The 24422-nt window shown below is 41.6% G+C and overlaps 2 protein-coding genes across 3 annotated transcripts; one reads left to right on the top strand and one right to left on the bottom strand.

The window, feature by feature from the left end:
- Positions 1 to 724: 724 nt before the first annotated feature.
- Positions 725 to 9084, bottom strand: Ptges3l (prostaglandin E synthase 3 like). Of its 2 annotated transcripts, XM_040268742.2 has the most exons (7): positions 8587 to 9084; positions 8139 to 8252; positions 7966 to 8032; positions 7768 to 7866; positions 5009 to 5098; positions 4054 to 4107; positions 725 to 3571 (listed from the first exon to the last, which is right to left on the bottom strand). In XM_040268742.2, the coding sequence occupies exons 1-7, from the start codon at positions 8592 to 8594 to the stop codon at positions 3536 to 3538; spliced, it is 468 nt and encodes a 155-aa protein (XP_040124676.1). In that variant the 5' UTR covers positions 8595 to 9084; the 3' UTR covers positions 725 to 3535. The 2 variants fall into 2 exon arrangements, with proteins under 2 accessions (XP_040124676.1, XP_077897188.1); XM_078041062.1 differs by having other exon boundaries at positions 8139 to 9084.
- Positions 9085 to 9134: 50 nt separating this feature from the next.
- On the top strand, positions 9135 to 20743 carry Rundc1 (RUN domain containing 1). The gene is made up of 5 exons (XM_005321910.5): positions 9135 to 9632; positions 14598 to 14756; positions 15576 to 15774; positions 17297 to 17416; positions 17947 to 20743. The coding sequence occupies exons 1-5, from the start codon at positions 9135 to 9137 to the stop codon at positions 18810 to 18812; spliced, it is 1842 nt and encodes a 613-aa protein (XP_005321967.2). The 3' UTR covers positions 18813 to 20743.
- Positions 20744 to 24422: the final 3679 nt, after the last annotated feature.

Raw genomic sequence — 24422 nt, 5'->3', positions numbered from 1 at the left:
AATCTTGGAACTGTTGAGAATATGAGGACCATTGGAAATGGACAAAATGTATTTTGCATTGTGAAATGGTCATGAGATTTTGGCAACCAGGAGCAGAATGTTATGATTTGGATGTGAGGTGTCCCCCAAAATGAGAGTCTTAACCCAATCAGTGAATTAATCCCCTGATGGGATTAACTGAGTGGAAACTGAAGGTAGGTAGAGTGTGGCTAGAGAGGGTGATCCCTGGGGGTGTGCCTTTGGGGCATATATTTCATATGTGGAGAGTAGATACTCTTTCTGGATCTCTCTGTCACTGCTGCTTGATCATCATGTCAGCTGCTTCCCTCCACTAAACTCTTCCGCCATGATGTTCAGCTTCCCTCAAGCCCCCAGGAATCGAGCTGGCTGTCAATGGATTGAGACCTCTGAAATCATGAGCCCTTAAATAAACTTTTCCTCAAGTTGTTCTTGATGGGTCTTTTAGTCACAGCATTGAAAAGGCTGACTAAAATAGGGCTGAAGATGTATTTCAGTTGTAGAGTGCCCCTGGGTTGAATCCCCAATACACCTCCCTCTCCCTCTCCCTCTCTCTCTCTCTCTCTCTCATAAACACACACACACACAAACACACACACAGACACACACACACACACACACACACACACACACACCCAAAGATGGGAAAAAGAAAAATAAACAAAACAGCGGTTAAGTGGTTACCCCATAAGGGAAGATGCACAAGTTTTTTCTTTAAATTTTATCTATTTTATGTTTTATTTTTATCATTTTATTTATTGATTGATTGATTGAATGGTATTGAGGATTAAACTCAGGGGCACTTAACCATTGAGCTCTTTTTTATTTTTTGAGATAGGGTCTAGCTGAGTTGCTGAGGCTGGCCTAGAGCTTGTGATCCTCCTGCCTCAGCTTCCCAAGTCACTGGGATCACAGGTATGCACGCCACTACACTCAGCTTCTATACAATTTCATTTTTTAAACTATATCCATATATATTGCTTATATAAGTTTTAAAGCTTACTTTTTAAAAAATATTTTTTAGTTGTAAACGGACCTTTATTAATTTATTTATATGTGGTGCTGAGAATTGAACCCAATGCCCCTCACACATGCTAGGCAAGTGCTCTATCACTGAGACATGACCCCAGCCCGTAAAACTTACTTTTAAAAACAAATCTTAATACTTTACCATGACTTCAGGGCCAAATGTCATGGTCCACACTTGTAATCCCAGCAATTTGGGAGATTAAGGCAGGAGGATTGCAAATCCAAAGCCAGCCTCAAAAACTTAGTGTGACCCTATGTAACTTAGCAAGACCCTGTAGCAAAATTACAAATAAAAAGAACTGGGGATATGACTCAGCAGTTAAGCGCCCGTGGGTTCAATCCCCAGTACAAATAAACAAACAAACTTAAACTATGACTTCAAAGAGCAAGGTCTATGCATATTACATTTGTTTTAAGTCACAGTCATTGAACACATTTGGCACTCAAAAGATATTTATGAATGGTGTATGAGGTTGTAGCTCAGTGATAGCACACTTGCCTAGCAAGTGGGGTTTGATTCTCAGCACCATATATAAATAAATAAAATAAAGGTCCATCAACAACTAAAAAGAAATATTTTTTTAAAAAAGGTATTTATGTGGTGCAGCCAATTTGGAAAGCAGTATGGAGATTTCTTGGAAAGCTGGGAATGGAACCACCATTTGACCCAGCTATTCCCCTTCTCCGTCTATTCCCTAAAGACCTAATAAGAGCATGCTACAGGGACACTGCTACATCGATGTTCATAGCAGCACAATTCACGATAGCAAGATTGTGGAACCAACCTAGATGCCCTTCAATAGATGAATGGATAAAAAAAATGTGGCATTTATACACAATGGAGTATTACTCTGCATTAAAAAATGACAAAATCATAGAATTTGGAGGGAAATGGATGGCATTAGAGCAGATTATGCTAAGTGAAGCTAGCCAATCCTTAAAAAACAAATGCCAAATGACTCCTTTGATATAAGGGGAGTAACCAAGGACAGGGTAGGGACGAAGAGCTTGAGAAGAAGATTAACATTAAACAGGGATGAGAGGTGGGAGGGAAAGGGAGTGAGAAGGGAAATCGCATGGAAATGGAAGGTGATCCTCAGGGTTATACAAAATTACACATAAGAGGAAAGGGGGGGTAAGACAAGATAATACAAGTGGAAGAAATGATTTACAGTAGAGGGGGTAGAGAGAGAAAAGGGGAGGGGGGATAGTAGAGAATAGGATAGACAGCAGAATACATCAGTCACTATAATGGCAATATGTAAATCAATGGAAGGGTAACTGATGTGATACAGCAAGCTGTATACGGGGTAAAATTGGGAGTTCATAACCCACTTGAATCAAACTGGGAAATATGATATATTAAGAACTATGTAATGTTTTGAACGACCAACAATAAAAAAAAAAGGTATTTATGGATGAATGAAGAACCTGTTAAATGGAAGAGTATACAGATATAGACATTAACTAGAGTAAAAATTAGTTTTGAAAATGTGAAAAGATTTATGGATGCAGGAAGCTGAGGTGGCTCGGCTTAGTTTATTTAGTTTGCTTGGGTTTTTCGTTTTATTTTGGTACTGGGGATTGAACCCGGGGTTATTTTACCACTGAGCTGTATCTCCAGCCCTTTTATTATTATATTTTTTTTTTGAGGCAGGGTCTCATTAGATTGCTTAGGGTCTTGCTAAATTGCTAAAGCTGGCCTCAAATTTGTAATCCTCCTGCTTCAGCTTCCACTGGAATTATAGACCTGCACCCTGCTCTTGGCCTAAGGTGACTGGTTCTAAGAAGAACCAAGCCCAGATACAGGCAAGAGAAAGTCCTTGGGTTGGTTATAAGCCTGTCCCTAATATCTTTTTTCTTCCAACCTCAATCAGGACCAGAATCTCTGAGCCCTACCCTACATTCTTAAGAGAAACTCTGAAAGCAGAAGAGGCTTTCCACCAAGAGGAAGATGGAGAACCACTCCTAGAGATTTATTATAATCTGTTTCCTCTTTGGCTCTTGCTCTATCACATATATGGAAAACTCAAATAACCAAGCATCCCAAACATAGATCTTATAAATAAATCAGTAAGAAGTTAGAAGCCCCTCCCAACCCCATCTACTCCTCCCCTATCCTGCTATCTTGATGAAGCACCAAAGTCAAGTGCACAGTAGGAAGACATAAAGTATGAAGAGGAACACTTAATAAAGAACTTCTAGAGGAGCTGGGGATGTGGCTCAAGTGGTAGCATGCTTGCCTGGCATGCGCGAGGCACTGGGTTCGATCCTCAACACCACATAAAAGTGAAGTGAAGATATTGTGTCCACCTAAAACTAAAAAATAAATATTTAGGGGAAAAAAAAAAAAAAGAACTTCTAGGGAAGTTCGGAGATCTCAAAGGACCCTGGTGCACAGCCAAAGAGCTGACAAGGTCCAGGCCACGACTCTTCAGAGCAACAGAAAGCAGTTATAATCTCCTCTCAGCTCTGCTGTCACAGAAAGTTAATTACTTGTTGCATCAGCACTGTCAGAATCATCCTGGGGAGAGAAAAAAAGACAAAGCACCTGGAGGCTCTACAAAAAATGAACATTTATGTTTATAAATGCTGCTCCCGGCTGCCTACTCTCCATGTTTCCTCTCTGTTACCTTCTAAAACATACTTCTTAGGAGGCTAATAATGAAGGATTTTAACTTTGGATTATAAAATAAACCCTGGCACTCAATAAATAGCACTCTATTATGCATCACTTAGTTCTAGAATTTCAATAATTCTACCAATCCTACAGCTGTAAAGATGCTCAACAGGACCAGATCTGCTCTAGGATAGTGAAGGAGGGAGGGAGATGGAAGGGAGGATGCTCTTGGTTTTCTAAAACTTGCAGAACATTTGTCAAATTCAAATTTGGTTAATATGCACTGAGAACTATTGTGTGCTAGAGACCGGGATAGAAACTTTCTAGTGTGTTATTTTTTAAGGCCTAAAAAGAAACTCAAGAGTGGCGGGAAAGGCATTACTTACATCCAGGTCATCCATGGCAGGTGGAGGTCTCTTGGTGCTGACCTTTTCCAAAAGCTAATGGGAAGAAAAAATAGTCCCAAGAGTCAAGGAGGGTGAGGGAAGGATAACCTGCATACTGATGGACTACAGAAGAATGGTCCCAGCCAGAGCCTGCCAGGCAACTACTCCCATCTTCAAAACCCATAACACATCACTGAAATTAACTGGAGCCTGTCACGTGGCACATGTCTATAATTCCAGCAGCTCAAGAGGCTGAGGCAGGAGTATCGTGAGTTCAAAGCCAGCCTTAGCAATGTAGTAAAGCCCTGAGCAATGCAGAGAGACCCTATTTCTAAATAAAATATTAAAAAATAGCTGGGAATGTGGCTCACTGGTTAAGTGCCCCTGGGTTCAATCCCCATACAAAAAAATTTAAAAAAACAAAAGTTCATTGTAAAAAAAGTAAACTTAAATACACATAGTCTTTACCCTTACTAATCCAGATTCATATCCCACCCCCTTCTCAACAGTGCTAGGGATCAAACCCATGGCCTCACACAGTCGAGGCAAGCACTACCACTGAGCTACATCCTCAAGCCATGATACACACTTTATACTGTTTGGCGTTAGCTTCCCATGCAATGTTCTGGCTCAGGAAGAAAAAAAAAACACACATAGAAAATAAAAGACAAGAATGTAAGTACTATGGGAAGCAATTTTGCTAAACTTGTACAGAACACAGGCTATTCTAGGAATAGAAATTGAATCTATATATAATTTCAGTAATCTTTATTCCTCTCATCCCTACTAAACACTGCATGAAATGTGTAAAGAATAACAACACCAATGAATACCCTACTAAGGATGCTGGACTATCCCTGCTTGGTCCTAATGACAATTCTCCAGAGAAATGTATGCAGACAGACACAGAGAATGACCAAGATGGGCAAAAACCAGCAGGTGCTATATCTCCTACCTCTGCATAATGCTCCACGTGAGCCAGCTCTACCTCTTCATCCCCTTCCCAGTCTCTCCAGTTATCGAAGTCCACAGACAGCCATACTGGCTGCAAGAGGAAATACAGAGAGTCACAGGCAGGAAGAGCAGCATCAGGAATGCATGAAAAGATTATCAGTATGTGCATAGAAGGGTAAGAGGGTCAATGCGGTATAGTATTCCCAACAGCATCCCTTTTGACCAATTCCCCTCCAGGCTGATATGTTGTCGTTGGCATCCACAAATATTTACCAAAAAATCTACTAGCTGCTAAGCACAATGCCAGAAATGACAGGAAATGTAAAAGCATAGAAGCCTTGCCCTTAGGGGGACAACACATCTGGAAAAATATCATAAAGCATCATAGGAGTCAGTCAATCAAGACAGACAAGTGGCATTCCCTGGAATCAGAGGTGACACTTTGAGGCCCATGTTCCAAAGTGTCCTCATTTATAGAGGGAAGACATCATTCACACATTCATTTAACAATATTTATTGAACATACACTATGGGTCAGACTCTGAGTTTGGTACTGGGATTATAAAAATGTTCAACAGAGTTTCTCAGCCATCAGGAAGAAAGTGGGGGAAAGATACATTAAAAAAAAAATCCACGACAGTCTTGCACACAGTGTGAAAAGTATGGTGGTAGGATGAAACAAGGGATATCATGGGAACCCAGAAAGGAGGTAGGGGAACCCATACTTCTTGGAATAGCAGGGCCTTTAAGGATATGCAGGGGTTAGGTAGGTGAAGGCAAGAATGGTGGTAGATTTTCAGGAAAAAGACATGGCTTGAACAAAGTTACAAAGGTGAGGAAAACCTAGTTTGTACCAAAAAACAAAAAACAAACAAACAAACAAAAAACACAGAAACAAAACACTGCAAATAGCTTGCTGTGTCTGGAATGTAAACATGGAGCCAGAAAGTATGGGATGGGATTCTTGCCTTGCTACAGTACTTGGAATTCAACCCAAAGGGCAGGAGTTACAGCTCAAATACCTAAGAAAAAAGGTCAGGGAGGTAATGAAAAAGAGTAACCTGAGGTGAAGTGCATACCCCATTTAAAGCTTCTATTCAGCATTTGGGAATTTATATTAGCATAACCAGATTCTCCCAAATTGCAAAGAAGCTAATAATCTGAATTTGTAGATAAAATAACTTACATTTTTAAATGCCAGCAAGCAATAAAAAATGTAAATGAAACCAATCAAAACAATTTTTATGCCAGGTAATGGTAGTACACACCAGTGATTCTAGTTATTCAGGAAGCTAAGGCAGAAGGATAACAAATTCAAGGCCAACCTGACTAATTTAATGAGACTGTGTTTCAAAAATAAAAATAAAAAATTTTAAAAGGGTTAGAGATGTAGCTCAGTAGAAGAGTATCTGCCTAGCATGCATGAGGCCCTGGGTTCAATCCCTAGTACTAAAGGAAAAAAAAAACTGACACTGTGAAAAATATTAAAATAAATGTGAAAAAAGTCAGATTCATCCAGTAGGTGGCCAATTTTCAAGCTTTGGGTTTTTTGTGATTGTTGTGTTTTGGGTTTGGGGGTATTAGGGACTGAACCCCGGAGTGCTCTATCATTGTCCTAGATTAACATCCTTTTTATATTTTACCTTGAGGCAAGGTCTCACTAAATTGATCTTGAACTTGTGATCATCCTGCCTCAGCCTCCCAGTAGCTGGGATTAAAAGCATGCATCACCATGCCCAGCTGAACTTTCAATCTTAAGGGGAGAAGCCAATGGAGGGTCTTATGTGGGAAAGTGTTAAGGTTAAGTATGTTTTAGACAGTCTGCTTGGAGCAACACAGAGGATGGATTGTGGATGGGGCCATAATTATGCAACAAACTTCCTCAAAGGGGCTGGGGTTGTAGCTCAGGGATAGAATGCTTGCCTAGCACTCGTCAGGCACTGGGTTCCACCTTCAACACCACATCAAAATAAATAAAATATAGGTTTTGCATCCTTCTACAACTAATAATAATAATAATAGTAAAAACTTCCCAAAAAATACTGACGGAGGAGGTCTGAACCAGGAAGAAGTAATAATTTCAAAAATATTTAGGAGGTCAGCCAGGTATAGTGGTGACTGAGGCAGGAGTATCACAAGTTAGAGACTAGCCTCAGCAATTTAGTAAGACCCTATCTCAAAATAATAAATAAAGACTGTCTTTCCCTCTGGAGATAGCCTGCATTCTCCCTCGAATGTGTATTCCTTGCTTTACACCCAAGGCGTCTCTCTTGAAATTGTCCCCATTCTTCCTTTAATATATGTTTACTTTCCTAAATAAACCTCCATCTTTGTTTTTTGGTACCAGGGGGTTAAACTCAGGGTACTCAACCACTGAGCCACATCCCCGGCCTTATTTTTGTATTTTATTTAGAGACAGGGTCTCACTGATTTGCTTAGCTCCTCACCATTGCTGAGGCTGACTTTGAATTTGCTATTCTCCTGTCTCAGCCGCTGGGATTACAGGAGTGCGCCACCGCGCGGGGCTCCATCTATGTTTTAAAAAATTAAATAAATAAAAATAAAAAGGCCTGGGGATGTAGTTCAGTGAGAGAGCACTCTGGGTTCAGTTCCTAGTACTGGGGATATGGGTGAGGGAGGGCAGTATATTGAGTAGGAAGCAGGGCCTGATGAGTCATTGAATATTGACTGGAAAGGAAACAAGGGCAATCCCAAAGGATGAACAGAGAGCACACAAGGAGCAAGCCACTCCTCACACACCTTGATATCTTCCTTGGTGAGCCGGGGCCAGGCCACCTTCTCCTTCCATTTCCTCACAAAGCAAGTAATAGAGCGGCCGGACCTCTTATCTTGGGAATCCTGCCAGATAGAAAACCTCATTCTTAGGGTCTGAGTTTTCATATGAATCTCCTGGGCACCTTTTCCATCCAAACCTTACTTGACGCACCCCACCCTCACCTTGGAGTTCACTTTGGCGTAGAATTCAATCTCGTTGTACAACTCCACTCCATCACCATTCCTGCAGCTACGGAAATAATGAAATTGAGATGTGGGAGCCTGGGGGTGGGGGTGTGGATTAGGAAAACAGAAGTTCCTGGGAAGCGAGCCCCTTCATAGAGGAGGGCCATTACCTGAACACAATGCGGTGATCCTCAATGAGCACATGGACATCCGTGCTGTCCTCAACACAAAATTCCATAAACACATACTTGGGCCTGTCATACCACAGGGTCCGGGCATGCTGCCTGAGAGGAGTGTGGTGGGGCTTCATAAGTGTGGGGAAGGGAATATAGGGCAGTTGGGTAAGATGAGGGAGGGGACCTTAAAGGAAGTTCGGTGCCGCAGTTCTGTTAAAGTGGAGCAATACAAGACAGAGGGGGAGGAAGGGAGTGACAGAAGTGCATAGATGTGGTGAGGGTGAACCTAGGTCGAATCAAAACTCACCCTACAAGTTACAGAGTTCTGGGGTCTTGGGCTCCCATGGGCCTCACTGAACCTGGGGTGCGCACTAGACTGGAAGGGAATCTCCAGGGAAAAGGGCGGAGGGAAAGGGCCAGTACCAAGGCCGGAAACACTTACCGTGCCATGGCTGCTCCACCTGCCCAGTGGCATTTGGAGTCCCAGGCAAAAGCCTCTATCTTTAGATACTGGGGACGCCCCTAGCAGCTGCCTCTCCTTATATGGTCGAGGGAAGGGTTGAGAGGGTGGGGAATGTGACTCCACTGCCTAGAGATCTGCACTCTGGAGGGATTCTGGGAGAGTTTAAAACCTGTAGACTTTAACCTCTCAAAATCTACAGAAATGTACAGATGAGGAATAAACTGCGCACCCGCTTAAACCAGGAAAGGGCCATCCTAGACTCTGAACACAGGGAATGGCGTGTACTCGGCTTCATTTACCTGTTTCTCCAACTTTTAGTACTCTCTGCCTAATTCAGAATAGGCGCTCAGGAGAAAATTATTGGCTGGAAAGAAGTCCCTGAGGGGCGTACTGCCCTCGGGAGTACTGCCCTCGGGTACGACTAAATTTTAAGCCCCGCCCTCCACTCCTCCCCCTTTTCCCTGCCCGCGCGCCGTTGCCATGGCAGTAAGGGGGCGCGACTGACGTTCAGCAGTGTTTCCGGAAAGATGGCTGCTGTGGACGCTGCTGAGGAATCGGTAGCGGTGGTGGCGGCTGTTGAGGCAAAAGCAAAGGACGAAGAGGAGGAGGAAGAGGAATTGCTGTCACCATGCGAGGCGGTGCGCTGGGCCCCAGTAGGGGCGGTGGCCGAGACCGGGCCTGGGGTGTCTGCATTTTCGGAAGAGGCAGCAGCCGAGGAGCCCGGCACGGCCCGGGGTTCCCCGCCGGACTCGCCCAGCTGTACCTTGCGGCGGTTGCGGGCCGAGCGGCGGCGGCTGGATTCAGCGCTACTCGCGCTGTCCTCGCACTTCGCGCAGGTGCAGTTCCGCCTGCGCCAGGTGGTGCGGGGAGCACCTGCGGAGCAGCAGCGCCTCTTGCGCGAGCTGGAAGAATTCGCCTTCCGCGGCTGCCCTCACGTCCTGGGTTACGAGGGGCCCGGGGACCCTGCCAGTGACGAGGGCGGCAGGCTGCCCGGGGACCGGCCACGGTTGAGGGGCGAGGACCAGGTGAGCGGCTGGGGCTGGGCCCCAAGAGATTTAGGAATAGGGAGTTAAGTGAGTGGCGTTGCTAACGCAGACGGAAGTATAAAGGGGAGAACAGACTCAACTAGGTGGTTATGGATAGATATGTCAGAGACAGGGAGACTGGAGCCAGATGTAGATGGCATAAGAGAACTAAGCGGCCAGGGAACTTTGAGAGGTGCATACTGAAGGTATGGGAAAAGTGCTCTGATGATGCGTGGAGAGGGAGCAGAGTATTGAGAAGACAACGGGACAACGAGTGCAGCGGTGCTCCCACTTATCTTACCCGCTCCTCATTAAAAAAAAAAAAAAAAATCCTGGCCACCTTTTTTGGTGCTGGAGATTGAATCCAGTGCCTTGCGCTTGCTACCCATGGGATCTATCATGGAGCTACACTCTCAGTCTTAAACACTTTTGTTGATGGGGTATTCTGACTATGGGGATTAGAATTAGAAAGTGAACTGGAATCCATGGAAATTTAGATTAATTTCTGTGCTTTCCTGTAAATCTAGGTAGTCTTTAATCTTTATACCCTCTTATCTGGTGAGTACTTGGATGAACAGCACAATCTCCTATTAACTGAAAAAAACATGACACCTGATTATATAAATTTCCTAACATTGGGGCTGGGAATGTGGCTCAAGCAGTAGCGTGCTCGCCTGGCATGTGTGCGGCCCGAGTTCAATTCTCAGCACCACATACAAACAAAGATGTTGTGTCAGCCGAAATCTAAAAATAAATATTAAAAAATTCTCTCTCTCTCTCTCTCTCTCTCTCTCTCTCTCTCTCTCTCTCTCTCTCTCTCAAAAAAAAATCCTAACATTGGTATTTTCAAACTGCTCTTTCATCCTGCTTAATAACTAGATATTCTGAATGAGGTCTTCTAGTAACTGACAAAATGGATTCAGTTTCCCTGCGTTGAGAAGCAATGAAACTATGTATTCCACACCAAGAAAAAGTTTCCTTACAAGTTTTGAATCTCTGGAAGTGAATTCATGTAGGTAGCTTGTTGGAGGTGTTGAAACACACTGCCTTTTTACTCTTCAAATTACAACTCACATGTGGCTTTCTTCCCACTCAAATTGATTTTAGCCAACAAAGTTTATCAGCAGCAGATATTGACTTATTTTAATCAGAACAGTTTTCAGTGCAATCCTGTATTTACTGTTCCACCCTTTTTTCCACATCCACAGATAAGTACACAAGGAATAGCCACCTTAAATTGCCAGACTTGAAGATTAGAAAAGATAGAATTAGTTTTGCAAGGTCCATTTCAGGATGGAAAAGCACCAAAGATTCTATGTGAATATGGCACACTTCGTTGTTCATTTTCACTTTCAGAAACAGTGTAGCACTATTTATTTTAAAAATGTTTTTAATCAGTTGTTTTTTGCAGTACTGGGAATTGAATTCAGGGGTGTACTCCCACCGAGCAAAGTCTCCAGCCCTTTTTATTTATTGATTTTTGTTTATTTATTTATTTATTTTTGGTACTGTGGAATTAAACCCAGGGGTGCTCTACTACTGAGCCTCCCCAGACTTTTTATATTTTTTCTTTTGAAAGAGGGCCTAAGTTTCCAAGGCTGGCCATAAACTTGCTGTCCTCATAACTAAGGTGGTGGCTCATGCCTGTAATCCCAGTGACTTAGGAGGCTGAGGCAAGAGGAGGCCAGCCGCAGCAATTTAATGAGACTCTGTATCAAAATTAAAAATAAAAAGTGTTGGAAATATGGCTCAGTGGTAGAGTGTCCCTAGATTCAATCCTTACTACCACACACACACAAAAAAACTTCGCACTCCTGACTCACCCTTCCAATTCACCAGGATTACAGGCATGTACCACCATACCCAGATGGTTTTTTATTTTGAGACAGGGTCTCACTAAATTACTGAGGCTGGTCTTGAACTTGAGATCCTTCTGCCTCAGTCTCTCAGGGTAACACTTAAAAAAAAAAAACTAGTGGGTCTACGTAATAATAGATAGAATCATATGTGCATATGTTGATCTGTGAACAGGTAGTAACTAAGTGGGGGACATCTTTGAACTGAATAATTTACTTATTGGTTCCATTTTGTTGTTGTGTTGGTGATAGTGCTGGGAATGGAACCAAGGGCCTCACGAATGGTAAGCAAAGCCATATGACTGAGTTACATCCCCAGTCACCCCAATTTTTTTAAGCCAATATTTTATCTCAGTTCACACTAGGAATGATATCTATTTCCTGCTTTGCACCAGAGCTCATTGTTCTCTCCTATTAAATTTATTGCCCCACACTCCAGCAAATATCATACCATAGCTACCATAGCAAGAGATAGAATTCAGCAGATATAGTCCTGAAAACAGAATTGTGATTTATGTCTGATTTCTTTCTTCTTTGGCTTCACAAAGTTGGGATGCAATGAAAACAGAAATAAAGTCTATTTTCCCAGGTCTTTCTCCTTAGGCTAGTTAGATAACTTCCTTCAGTCAGAGTTCATTATTTGGAATTTGTCATTCACTACTTAATTTAGTTCAGTAACATGTAACAAATATGTACTGAGAAGCCAGGAGCAGTGGTACACACCTGAAACCCAGTGACTCAAGAGGCTGAGGTGGCAGGAAGATCTCAAGTTTGAGGCTAGCCTCTGCAACTTGTGGAGATCCTATCTCAAACCAAAAAATTTAAAAAGACTGGAGATGTAGCTCAGAAGTACATCACCCCTGGGTTCAGTCCCCAGTACTGGGAGGAAAAAAAAGTACTGAGAACCCATCCTATGCTGGGCACTGTGCTTGGTATTGGTAATCAAAGTCAAGGCCCCTTACCCTTAAGAAGCTGAGAAATTACTGGAGGCAGAAATACTGAGGAGGAAATTATCCTGCCTGGAGAAATCAGGAAAACTTCTTAAAGGCAAGCTAAGATTTTACGAAGCAGGGGAAAGAGGACAGGATTCCAGGAAAAAACTGCAACAGAAAGGTTTGGAGAAGGGTATCCTAAAGAAAGACTTGCTTTTGTGTTGAGCAAAGCTAATGCAAGAGGATTGCTTTATAAATACTTGAACAAAAAGTTAAATTTGTTGCTTTTCATTTTTTTCTCTCATGCAAATTACTTCTGGAGGGCTTGGTAAGTACCTTTTTAAGGTTAAATTTAATACTGTTATAGACTTCTAGTTTAAAATGTAGCCTTATACCTACAAATAATTTGCCGGTTTAGCGTTTTTAAATTTTTTTTTTTTAATTTATTTGTTTTGCAGTGCTGGGATCAAATCCAGGGCCTCAGATATTCAGGAGAAGTGCTCTACTGCTGAGCTATGCCCCCAGCACCTGCTTTTTGGTTTTGATAGTCAAGAAAGTCAAGGAAAAGCCAGTATCTAAGAATATATTAGCAGGACTTTACCATCTTGAAGATTTTTTAATAATTTAAGTGTAGAAATTATCTGGTAGCCAATAGCAAAAAAAGGAATTACTTCTAGAAGATCTTAACCAGACTTAACAAAACAAGGGGCTGGGGCTGGGGATGTGGCTCAAGCGGTAGCGCGCTCGCCTAGCGTGTGTGTGGCCCGGGTTCTATCCTCAGCACCACATACAAACGAAGATGTTGTGTCCACCGAGAACTAAGAAAAAATAAATAAATGTTAAAATTCTCTCTCTCTCTATCCCCCCCCTCTTTAAAAAAAAAAAAAAAAAACAAGGGGCTGGGGATACATAGCTTAGTAGTAGATTGCATAGGGCCCTGGGTTGGATCCAAAGCACTGCCCACAAATAAATAAATAAATAACAGTGATCATGACCTTCCCACTCCATTACTTATAGATGTTTCTCCCTGGCACCTTCATTTGATTGTTTTAATTTTTTTTAAGTATCCTATAATCTTATCAGAGAAAATGGAAGAGATTTGAACCTTAAGAAAATTGGTTATGAGTTAAAAAGCCTTTCTTTAAACCCTGACCCCCAGATTCTCTTGCAAAATTTAGCTGCACAAGGTATTCAGGAGTTAAGCTATGGTCTTTGGTTGTGGATGATGGCATATTTAATTCCTGGGAGGCACTCTTGGCTAAGAACGGGTTGTCTCTATCCCAACTAGACCTTTAAAAAACAAAAAGTTTTAACAAAAGACTTCTTTGTATTTATATCCTGTTATCCTGTTTCCAATAAAGGACTTTGTGGGTTTTTTTTTTTTTCAGTGCTGGGGATCAAATACAGGGCTTGCATGTGCTAGGCAAGTGCTGTATCACCAAGCTATGCCTCCAGCGCCAGAACTTCCTTTAAGAAAACATGTGTATAATAAATTGCCCTGTAGCTGGTGCACCCAGCCTATAGTCCTAGCTGCTGGTGGGAAGTGCTGGAATAGGAGAAACACTTGAGCCCATGAGCTCAAGACCAGTCTGGGCAACACAGTGAGACCTGTTTCAAAATAAATAAATAAATCACCTTGGGTGGAATAATTATTATTACTTTCAACCTATCTTGTCAATTGAGTGTTTCATATTTTCCTGATCATTATTGGTTTGAGGGGGGTGTTTTTGTTTTGTTTTGTTGGCACAGGGGATTGAATATAGGGGTATTTTACCATTGAGCTACATTTCCAGCTCTTTTTATTTTTTATTTGAGACAGGGTCTCACTATTTTGCTTAGGGCCTTGCTGAATTGCTGAGGCTGACCTCAAACTTGCCATGCTCCTGAGTTCTGGGATTACAGATGTGCATAACCATAGCCAACCAAAAAGATTCTTAAGGGCTGGGGATGTGGCTCAAGCGGTAGTGCGCTCGCCTGGCATGCGTGCGGCCCGGGTTCGATCCTCAGCACCACATACCAACAAAGATGTTGTGTCCGCCAAGAACTAAAAAAAAATAAATAAATATTAAAAATTCTCTCTCTCCTCTCTCACTCTCTCTTTAAAAAAAAAAAAAAGATTCTTAATGTGTCCTGAGTTTCTCTTCTGTGAAATGGACCAAGTATTTTTTTTTTCTTAGAGTGAGCGGGAAAAACAAGAGCGTCTGGAAACCCAGAGGGAGAAACAGAAGGAACTGATATTACAGCTCAAGACTCAGTTAGATGACCTGGAAACATTTGCCTATCAAGAGGGCAGTTATGACTCCCTGCCTCAATCTGTGGTCTTGGAAAGACAGAGGGTGAGCAGGCCTCAGAGGCACCTCCATCATTACACAAGGTTAACTTGTCCCTGCCAACATTCCCAGAATAGCTTCTCCAAGTTCAGTTTACCTGTGGCCTCACTGAGAATCCCTACTGGTTCAAATCAAAAGGAAATTTTACTCTCATATAGAGCCATTCTTTATTTACACATGGAAAATACATGTTCAAATTGTTTCTAATAATGTTGCTCGAAAATTTGTGCTGTAATATACCTTGATGTTTTATAGAGTTGTCCTTTGGTTGTCTAAAGTAAGGCAAGAAGAGAAAAGATTTTAAGAAAAATCAGTATACATTCTCTTGGAAACCTTTAGAGGAAACTAAATGTGAGGCCTCTTTGGGTTATTCATACTTTTGTTTTACTGAGTCTAACCTGATTGTCCTGGTAAAAAAATTACAGTGCGTAAAAGGAGCCATTTCTATCAGAGAGGAACTAAAGGTTCTTGTTATGTTAAAAGTAATAGAGCCTGATCTTTATCAACAGTTGGATATTCTCACAAATTTGGAGGTCTGCTGAGTTTTGATTTCCATTTAAAGATATACTCCTTGCTTAAGAGTCTTCTTTCTGGGGCTGGGGATGTGGCTCAAGTGGTAGCGCGCTCTCCTGGCATGCGTGCGGCCCGGGTTCGATCCTCAGCACCACATACAAACAAAGATGTTGTGTCTGCCAAAAACTAAAAAATAAATATTAAAAAATTCTCTCTCTCTCACTTCTCTCTTTAAAAAAAAAAGAGATTCTTCTTTCTAACCCTCTCCTTGACAATTCTAAAGTGTATGTTCATTGCTTATGATCCTGATAGGTGATCATAGATGAGTTAATAAAGAAACTGGACATGAATCTGAATGAGGACATCAGTTCCCTATCCACTGAAGAGCTTCGTCAGCGTGTGGATGCAGCAGTGGCTCAAATTGTCAACCCAGCCCGAGTGAAAGAACAATTGGTTGAGCAACTGAAAACCCAGATCCGAGATCTTGAGATGTTCATCAGCTTTATCCAAGGTCAGAGAAGAGATTGGAGATAGAAGGGTGGATGGATGTCATACTAATTATATTTATTCTGAGTACTAATACCTAAAGGTACCAGTTATGTTTTTCCTTTTTTTTTTTTTTCAGACTGGTTCTCTTAGTATTGTCCAGGCTGACCTTGAATTTGTGGACCTAAGCAATTTTCTCACACCCCAAGTAGACTAGAAGACTATAGGCATACACCACACACCACTGGCCCTGGCTAAGGTGCTAGTTCTTTTTTTTTTTTTTTTTTTTTAAGTTGTATTGCAGGCTATGATTCCCCCCATCAGCAGGAACAGGGGGCTGTTAAAAGAGATGATTCAAAGGCTACATTCCACTTGTTTTCTGTTGGAGTTCTAATTCACTTGTTAATATGGGAGATAGTCATTTCTGAGATCTTCTGGTACCATCCCCAAAGTCTGGCTTGCTTTGTTCCTATGGTGGGTGTGTACTCAAGGACAGGTAAATCTTCTTAAAATGGGGAATCCTGTTTTCCCCTGAGATTAGGGACTAGGAGAGATTAGGGAGGAGCAGGGAGAGAGGAAGAGAAAGAAACATGTCCATTTTAAAAATAAGTTGCAGTAGCAGAACAGCAAGGGCTACATTCAAAGCATAAAGTGGACCACTGTTACATTGCTAGTTCTTAATGTACTATTTAAGAGGTCTTATCTGCATGATAGAGTAGAAGGAACACGGTTTTAGAACCAGATAAAGTTCCAGTTCTTCCACTTCCTGGCTTTATATCTTTGGGCAGGTTACTAACTGCTTTAGTTTTTTTCAATTATTTATTTATTTATTTTTATTTATATATGACAGTGGAATACATTAAAATTCTTATTACATATATAGAGCACAATTTTTCATACCTCTGGTTGTATACATAGTATATTCACACCAATTCGTGTCTTCATACCTGTACTTTGGATAATAATGATCATCACATTCCACCATCATTAATTACCCCATGCCCCCTCCCTTCCCCTCCAACCCCCCCTTTAGTTTCTCTCATCTGAAAAATGATTATTCAAGCTTCATTTACTAAAAAAATATTTATTGAGCCAACTACAATATGTCAGTCACTATTTTATGCAATGAAATAAGAATTTATAAGATTTTTGGCATACAGTAGATATCATTAACTATTTGTTAAAATTTTTTTAGTTGCAGATGGAGACAATGCCTTTGTTTTATTTATTTGCTTTTTTAAAAAAATTTTTTTTTAGTTGTAGATGGACACAATACATTTATTTTATTTGTTTATGTGGTGCCAAGGATCGAACCCAGTGCCTCATGCATGCTAGGCAAGGTCTCTACCACTGAGCCACAACTCCATCCCCTATTTATTTGCTTTCATGTGGTGCTGAGAATCGAACCCCATGCCTCACACATGGCTAGGCAAGTGCTTTATTACTGAGCCACAACTCCAGCCTGACATCATTAAATAGTATTTTTCCTTTAAAAATCTGCCACATAGACTAAATAACTGTCTCACCTTTGTATCCTCTGATTACAGATGAAGTAGGAAGCCCCTTACAGACAGGTGGTGGACAATGTGAGTGCAAGGCCAGTGGGAAGACAGGAAATGGCTCCACCAGAACAGGCAGCAGCAGACTGCCTCCAGGAAACAGCAAAAGTAAGTGCACCTTCCAGAACAGGAAAGTCCATAGAGACAGAAAGTAGATTAGTGATTATTTAGGTATTGGGAAGAAATGGGGAAATGCTAATGGTGCAGAATTTTTTTTGGGGGGAGGGGGATGAAGAAAACATTTTATAATTGATTACCACAATGGTTGCACAACTGAATATAGTAAAAAAAAACACCAGGGCTGGGATGGGTAGCTTAATGGTAGAATACTTACTTAGCATGCACAAGGCCCTAGGTTTAATTCCCAGTATCAAAAACAAACAAAAAGAAAACAAACTAAAACCCACTAGATTGTATACTTTAAATGGGTAAATTATGTGAAACATGAATTTTATCTCAATGCAGCCACAATTACTAAAAATATAAGTCGGTTCAACTACATCTTAGATGAGTCTTGCCTTTGTGTGTCACACATACTATTGCACAGAAGCAAGACTTGATCTCATCCTATTACTTACAGAATGTTCCTCTGTGCCATTATGGCCTCCTACTGACCAGCCATTATCTTTTCTAAACAGTGAAGACAGAAGATGTGAAGAGAGTCCGGGAGACTGGGCTACACCTGATGAGGAGAGCGTTGGCTGTGCTCCAGATCTTTGCTGTTAGCCAGTTTGGTTGTGCCACAGGCCAGATCCCTCAAACCCTATGGCAGAGAGGCCAGGCCGACAGAGACTACTCCCCCTTACTGAAGAAGCTGGAGGTATCAGTAGATAGAGTGAAACAGTTAGCCTTGAGATACCAGTCACATGACCATGTCATCACCTCTGCCAACCTCCAGGACCTCTCTCTGGGAGGCAAGGATGAGCTGACCACGGCTGTGCGGAAGGAACTAACAGTGGCAGTGAGGGACCTGCTGGCCCATGGACTGTATGCCTCTTCCCCTGGGATGAGCCTTGTCATGGCCCCCATTGCTTGTTTGTTGCCAGCCTTCTCCTCAGCCCCTGAGACCATGCATCCCTGGGAGCTCTTTGTAAAGTACTACCATGCTAAGAACGGCCGTGCTTATGTGGAATCCCCAGCCCGGAAGCTGTCCCAGTCCTTTGCCCTGCCTGTTACAGGTGGCACTATTGTGACCCCCAAACAGAGTCTACTGACAGCCATCCACATGGTGCTGACAGAGCATGACCCTTTCAAGCGCAGTGCAGACTCCGAGCTGAAAGCCTTAGTGTGCATGGCCCTGAATGAACAGCGTCTAGTGTCCTGGGTGAACCTCATCTGTAAGTCAGGATCACTCATTGAACCACACTACCAGCCCTGGAGCTATATGGCCCACACAGGCTTTGAGAGTGCCCTCAACCTGCTCAGTCGCCTCAGCAGCCTCAAGTTTAGCCTCCCTGTGGACTTAGCTGTGCGCCAACTGAAGAACATCAAGGATGCCTTTTGATGAGACTGCCTGGACAGCTCCTCACTCTGTAGATGTGTTAGACTTCTAGAATAAGAGAAAGTGGTCCGAGGAGGGATGAAAGACATTTTTCCTATACTCTGCTTAGGTGGCCGGCAAAATATTTTCCCTCCATCAAGTTAGTATCTTGGAAAGATGTGCTGGAGACCCTCTTATTTAAAAGGTTCTCACAACTGGTTGCGGTGGCATATGCCTATAATTCCAGTGACTCAGAAGGCTGAGATAGGAGGATCGTAAGTTCAAGGCCAGCCTTGGCAACTTAACAGAGACTCTGTCTCAAAATAAAAACTGAAAAGGGTTGGGGATATGACATAGTAGCAGAGTGCCCCTGGTTTCAATCCCCAGTACCAAAAAATAAAGTAAAATAAAAATAAAAAGGTTTTCAGAGTCGGAGGTATGACTCAGGGGTAGAGCTCCTGCTTAGGATAAACAAGGCTCTAGGTAAGTTCAATAAATAAACAAAATTTTCTGTCTCAGCATGCACTGCAGTGTACATGTGGGCATGTGTGTTTGAGCCTGTGTAAAAGGAATCAGGGCGCACAGCTAATGTCTCAACTTAGTGTGCCATATCTGATATTTAGAAAACTTGGGTTGCTCTAATCATTTCATGGCAGTAAGTGACAACATGAATGAATTATTGATTCAGAGATATATTTGTGTTGAGACTCCTGTTAGTCAAGTTGGGAACTATCCTCCTTTATATGAAGCAAGTTTGAAATTTAAAAAGTTTAGGTCAAGAATTTAAATTCTTTTTACAAATATTGATTCCTGGGCTGGGGATGTGGCTCAAGCGGTAGCGCGCTCGCCTGGCATGCGTGTGGCCCGGGTTCGATCCTCAGCACCACATACCAACAAAGATGTTGTGTTCAAGAGAACTAAAAAATAAATATTAAAAAATCTCTCTCTCTCTCTCTCTCTCTCTCTCTCTCTCTCTCTCTCTCTCTCTCTCTCTCCCTCTCCTCTCTCTCTCTCTCTCTCTCCTCTCTCACTCTCTCTAAAAAAAAAAAAACAAAACAAAAAAAACCACTGATTCCTCTTTCTTCCTGACTCCAATGTCAGAGAAGACTGTATATTCCAAGGCTTCCTGTAAATTTTAAGAATGTGAATGAGAATAATATTTCTCTTGTTTTTTTTTTTTGTTGTTGTTTTGCTTTGTTTTTAGTACTGGGAATTAAACCCAGAGGCACTTTATCATTGAACTATACCCGCAACCCTTTTTATTTTTTATATTAAGACAGGGTCTTGCCTAGTTCTTGAGGCTGACGAACTTTTGATCCTTCTGTCTCAGCTCCAGAGTGTCTTGAGATTATAGGCATGCTCTACTGCACCTGGTTGAAAATAACTTTTTAAAGGGAGTTAACCACAAGTTGATTTTAATATAAGCCTCTTTTCTTGAATAGTAAGAACTGAAATCTTCCTGATAAGGTAGTCCTCATAGTGCAAACAGGGGTTTTTTTTGTTGTTGTTGTTTATGAGGAATGGGAACCCACATCTGATATTATGTCCTCTAGCAAGTACTTTCTTCTGTGTTCCTCTCAAGAAGACTGACGGTCTGTTGAAGGAAATGTTTTCAAGATATACTTCTCAAGAGAATTCTTGCTGCTCAAATATGTATAGGAGTAGGTATCAGTAACTAGGGGCTATGCACCCTGGGTTGTGAATCTCTAAGCACCACTTGCCCTGGAGGCTAAATGATGGAAGAGATCTGATCTTGCATTGAGGTCTGCATTGGGGATTGGAACTATGGCAGATCACTGTTTACAGACCAGTGTTTCATTATTAACTGACTCTAGAGTGGTCCTTTTGGGTCTTCAATATTTTAGCCTTTTTAGTTTCTCTTTCATTCAGCTTGTGGTGGGTACTTCTCCAGGACTGTCCAAAGATGGGTAAAATATATTGCTCCAAACACTAAATATTCAGCATTATTTTCATGTATGAAATTGCCAGCTGCACTTAGTTTCTGCACTATTATGGTAGTACATTTTAACTTAAACTTTTCCAGCATCATTACTTATTTAAGGTATATTATTGATATTTTATTAGAATTAGTCTAATTTTCCTATGAAACAAGGTAAGTGTAAGGGGCTGGGAATGTAACTTAGAGATAGAGCATTTGCCTAGCACACATGAGGCCCTGGGTTCCATCCCCAGCACCACCAAAAAAAAAAAAAAAAAAAAAAATTGTGAAAAATGGTACATCTATGGCTGCTAATAAAATCATAGTATTTTATGTAGTTTCTCTGCAAAGACTGTGAAACCCCTCAACTTTAGTTTATAAGTCTGTCTGGCTTTATCAGTCCATCTGATCCAGATCAGTATTAGAAACTGTCTGCTTCCCCTGTGTCCTGGATCAACTCAGATTTGGTGACAGTAGTGTTTGGGGCGGGGAGGGGGGGCGACGAGGTGTTGTTGCCACCAGAATAAGTCCACTAAAAACTGCCCCAGACATTATCCCTCTTATGTAACCCTGTAATTCCATCCCCACAATAGATGTTACCACACATGATGCTTTTAAATTGGAACTTTTAAATCCTTTTGTCTCAAAGTCATTTAGGACAGGTTTATAACCCTAGTGTTGTCTTTTTCTGATTTTCACAAAAACTCAATTACACTAAGACTTTGTGATGACATGATGGGAAACATTTTTGTGTCATCCTAATTTAATACTTGCTTCTTAAAAGAAGGGGACAGTACTTTCTTCACTGTACAGCTAAAGACCCTGAATTGAAGAGAAATATTTTCTCAAGATTTACATGATGACGAAAGAGCTGGAATTTGAATTCATATTGCCTGAATGCAAAGCCTCTGGTCTTTTTCATGTTACTTCATTGTATCATGCAGTTTCTAGGTCTTTTGTTTTTTCTCTCTTGTCTACCCCTTTACTCTCACTTTGCAGAGGAAACAATATTTTCTGCATATTTGATAGCAATTTCAGCTGCCAAAGAATTATGCTAGCAGGCATTACTCTGCTAAGTCCTTCATGAAACCTAGAGGTGTTTAATAACAGGCAGTCCTACCAGCATTTCAACAGTCAGATGTCTGCTAGGTGCTTGGGGTGAGACAGGACAAGGGAAGGGGAAGGAAGGACAGTCAATGCAAGTATAAGGATATGAAGATTTGAGAAGAAAGAGATGAATTTGTATCCAGTAAAAGGGCTGGGCCTGCTGGGTGTGGTGGAGCACACTTGTAATCCCACCTATTCAGGAGGCTGAGATAGAAGAATCACAAATTCAAGGCCAGCCTAGGAAATTTAGTTCCTGTCTCAAAATAAGATCTGGGGCCAGGCACAGTGATGCACACGTGTAATTCTAGAAGCTTGGGTGTCTGCAGCAAGAGGATTGAGAGTTCCAAGCCAGCCTCAGCAAAAGCGAGGCACTAAGCAACTCAGTGAGACCCTGTCTCTAAATAAAATTTAAAAAAAGGGCTAGGAATGAAGTTCAGTGGTCAAGTGCCCCTGAGTTCAATCCGTGGTACAAAATAATAATCCTAAAAGGCTGGGTGTAGCTCAGTGATATAGTGCCCCTGAGTTCAAACCAAGTACTGCAAAGGAAAAAAAAAAAAGATTACATACTATTTGCCCTTAGGAATAGTCTAGCAAAGGAGATACCAATGTGGAAATTGGGTGAGCTTATTAAAAATAGAGATAATTGGGTCCCACCCCTAGAGTTTTTTATTCGGTAGTTCTGAGGTGGGGCCTGAGAAGTTTCATTTCTAACAGCTTCCTGAGTTATGCTGATGCTGGTGAGGGGGCTGTACTTTGAGAACCACTGATCCAAACTAAGATGTGTTGGGTTCTAGAATAAAGGTAAGTATGCATTGGGTTCCTGAGGGATCACAAAGAAAAGAGATTAATTTTGCCAGGTAGAATTCTGATATGGCCTTGAAGAATGGATAGGATTTGAACAAAAGTCCTGGAGAGAGGCCTGGGAATGTAGTTTAGTTGGTAGAGTGCCTCACCTGTACAAGGCGCTGGGTTCAATCCCCAGAACTGCCAAAAAAAAAAAAAAAAAGTCTTGGAGAGGAAGAATAGACTCCAGGACTTAGAGATTGATACTTTGAGTAATTTGAGAGGGTATGTGAAGAGCAGGGAAGAGTTCTTCCTGCAGTAAAAATAGGAAAGAAGTGAGAATTCGAACTTTGGAATAGAGAACCAACAAGGGACTTTTGTTTTTCTTTTTTTGGAGGTACTGGGGATTGAACTCAATGGCATTCTGCCAGTGAGCTACTGATGATTTTAATTAGATACAAAGATATAAGTACACAATTAGGGTAATAAACCATAGGAATAGGATTCTGAGGGCTTCAAGGAAAATTGTATTTTGGGGGGAATCTCAAGTAGGGAATTGATAGCATGGTGTGGTGGTGCACTACTATAAACCCAGGGATTTAGGAAGCTGAAGCAGAAGGATCAAAAGTTCGTTGCCAGTCTCAGTAATTTAGCAAGATCTGTCTCAAAAAGGAATGGGGATGTAGCTCAGTAGTAAAGCACTACTGTGCTCAAAATCTCCCCAGTACAAACAAAAAAGTGGGACCTGGAATAGGTCCACATGTGCTCAAGAAGAGTCATAGGTTCTTCAGTTGTTTGTTTGTTTGTTTTTTGGGGGATGGGGTATCGAACGCAGGGTCTTCTGCTTGCAAGCCAGCACTCTACCAACTGAGCTATATCCCTAGCCCAGTTCTTCAGTGTTCTGATAACTAAAACCTAAAGTTTCTCTAATTTGGAGACCACCTGAAATACCATCTGAAAACACTTCTTCAGTGAGTGATGGCAGATAGTAATCAGAAATAATTAAGTGTGAGAGCTAGCTAGACTTTGACTCAGCTACATTTGAATCCCATCTGTGCCAGATTAAGGATCAACCTCAAGTAGGTAACTTGATCCTCTCTGGATCATAATTTCATAGTGTCTGGGAAGAAAATACCCAAGATGCAGAGTTGTATTAAGAAGGCTGTCAAACTTATATAAAGTGCCAAGCATCTTGCATGGCACAGAGCAAGTGCTCAGTATGTTGACAGTATGGATTTAGGAATCAGATTGTGAGTCCAAGACCCAGCTCTACCACTTACTTGTCGAGGATGTGGGCTTTGGGCAAATTTTTTATTTTTTGTAAGGGGTACTGGGGATTTTACCCAGGGACAACTTATCACTTATTTACATGGTCAGCCCTTTTTATTATTTTTATTTTGGTACTAGCGATTAAACCCAGGGATGCTCAACCACTGAGCCACATCCCCAGCCCATTTTTGTTTTATTTGGAGACAGGGCCTCCCTTATTTGCTTAGGCCTCGGTAGATTGCTGAGTCTGGCTTTGAACTCAAGATCCTCCTGTCTCAGCCTTCTAGCTGCTTGGATTACAGGCGTGGGCCACCCCATCGACAACTAAAAAAATATATAAATATTTTAATCAGTTTCTTCAATTGCTGAATGGAAAGATAATAGTATTTATTACCTAATGTTGTTCTGAGGACCAAATCACACAATGTATGAAAATAGATTAACCTGGCCTGGCACAAGGTATTACCCTCCTCTACCTCCCTCATACTTATTCTAGTCAGCAATGGATTTGACATCATTAGACTCTAAATCTTGCA

This window comes from Ictidomys tridecemlineatus, chromosome 3 (genome assembly GCF_052094955.1).
Source record: "Ictidomys tridecemlineatus isolate mIctTri1 chromosome 3, mIctTri1.hap1, whole genome shotgun sequence".
NCBI lineage: Eukaryota > Metazoa > Chordata > Mammalia > Rodentia > Sciuridae > Ictidomys > Ictidomys tridecemlineatus.
This window is presented reverse-complemented; position numbering and strand designations above follow the sequence as displayed.

Coding starts and splice junctions, on each gene's coding strand:
- Ptges3l (XM_078041062.1), bottom strand. CDS start 8,278: ATGAAGCCCCACCACACTCCTCTCAGGCAGCATGCCCGGACCCTGTGG. Junction 8,033..8,138: donor GATCACCGCATTGTGTTCAG/GTAATGGCCCTC, acceptor TTATTTCCGTAG/CTGCAGGAATGGTGATGGAG. Junction 3,572..4,053: donor CTGCCATGGATGACCTGGAT/GTAAGTAATGCC, acceptor TTCTCTCCCCAG/GATGATTCTGACAGTGCTGA.
- Rundc1 (XM_005321910.5), top strand. CDS start 9,135: ATGGCTGCTGTGGACGCTGCTGAGGAATCGGTAGCGGTGGTGGCGGCT. Junction 15,775..17,296: donor GTTCATCAGCTTTATCCAAG/GTCAGAGAAGAG, acceptor CTCTGATTACAG/ATGAAGTAGGAAGCCCCTTA. Junction 17,417..17,946: donor GCCTCCAGGAAACAGCAAAA/GTAAGTGCACCT, acceptor TTTTCTAAACAG/TGAAGACAGAAGATGTGAAG.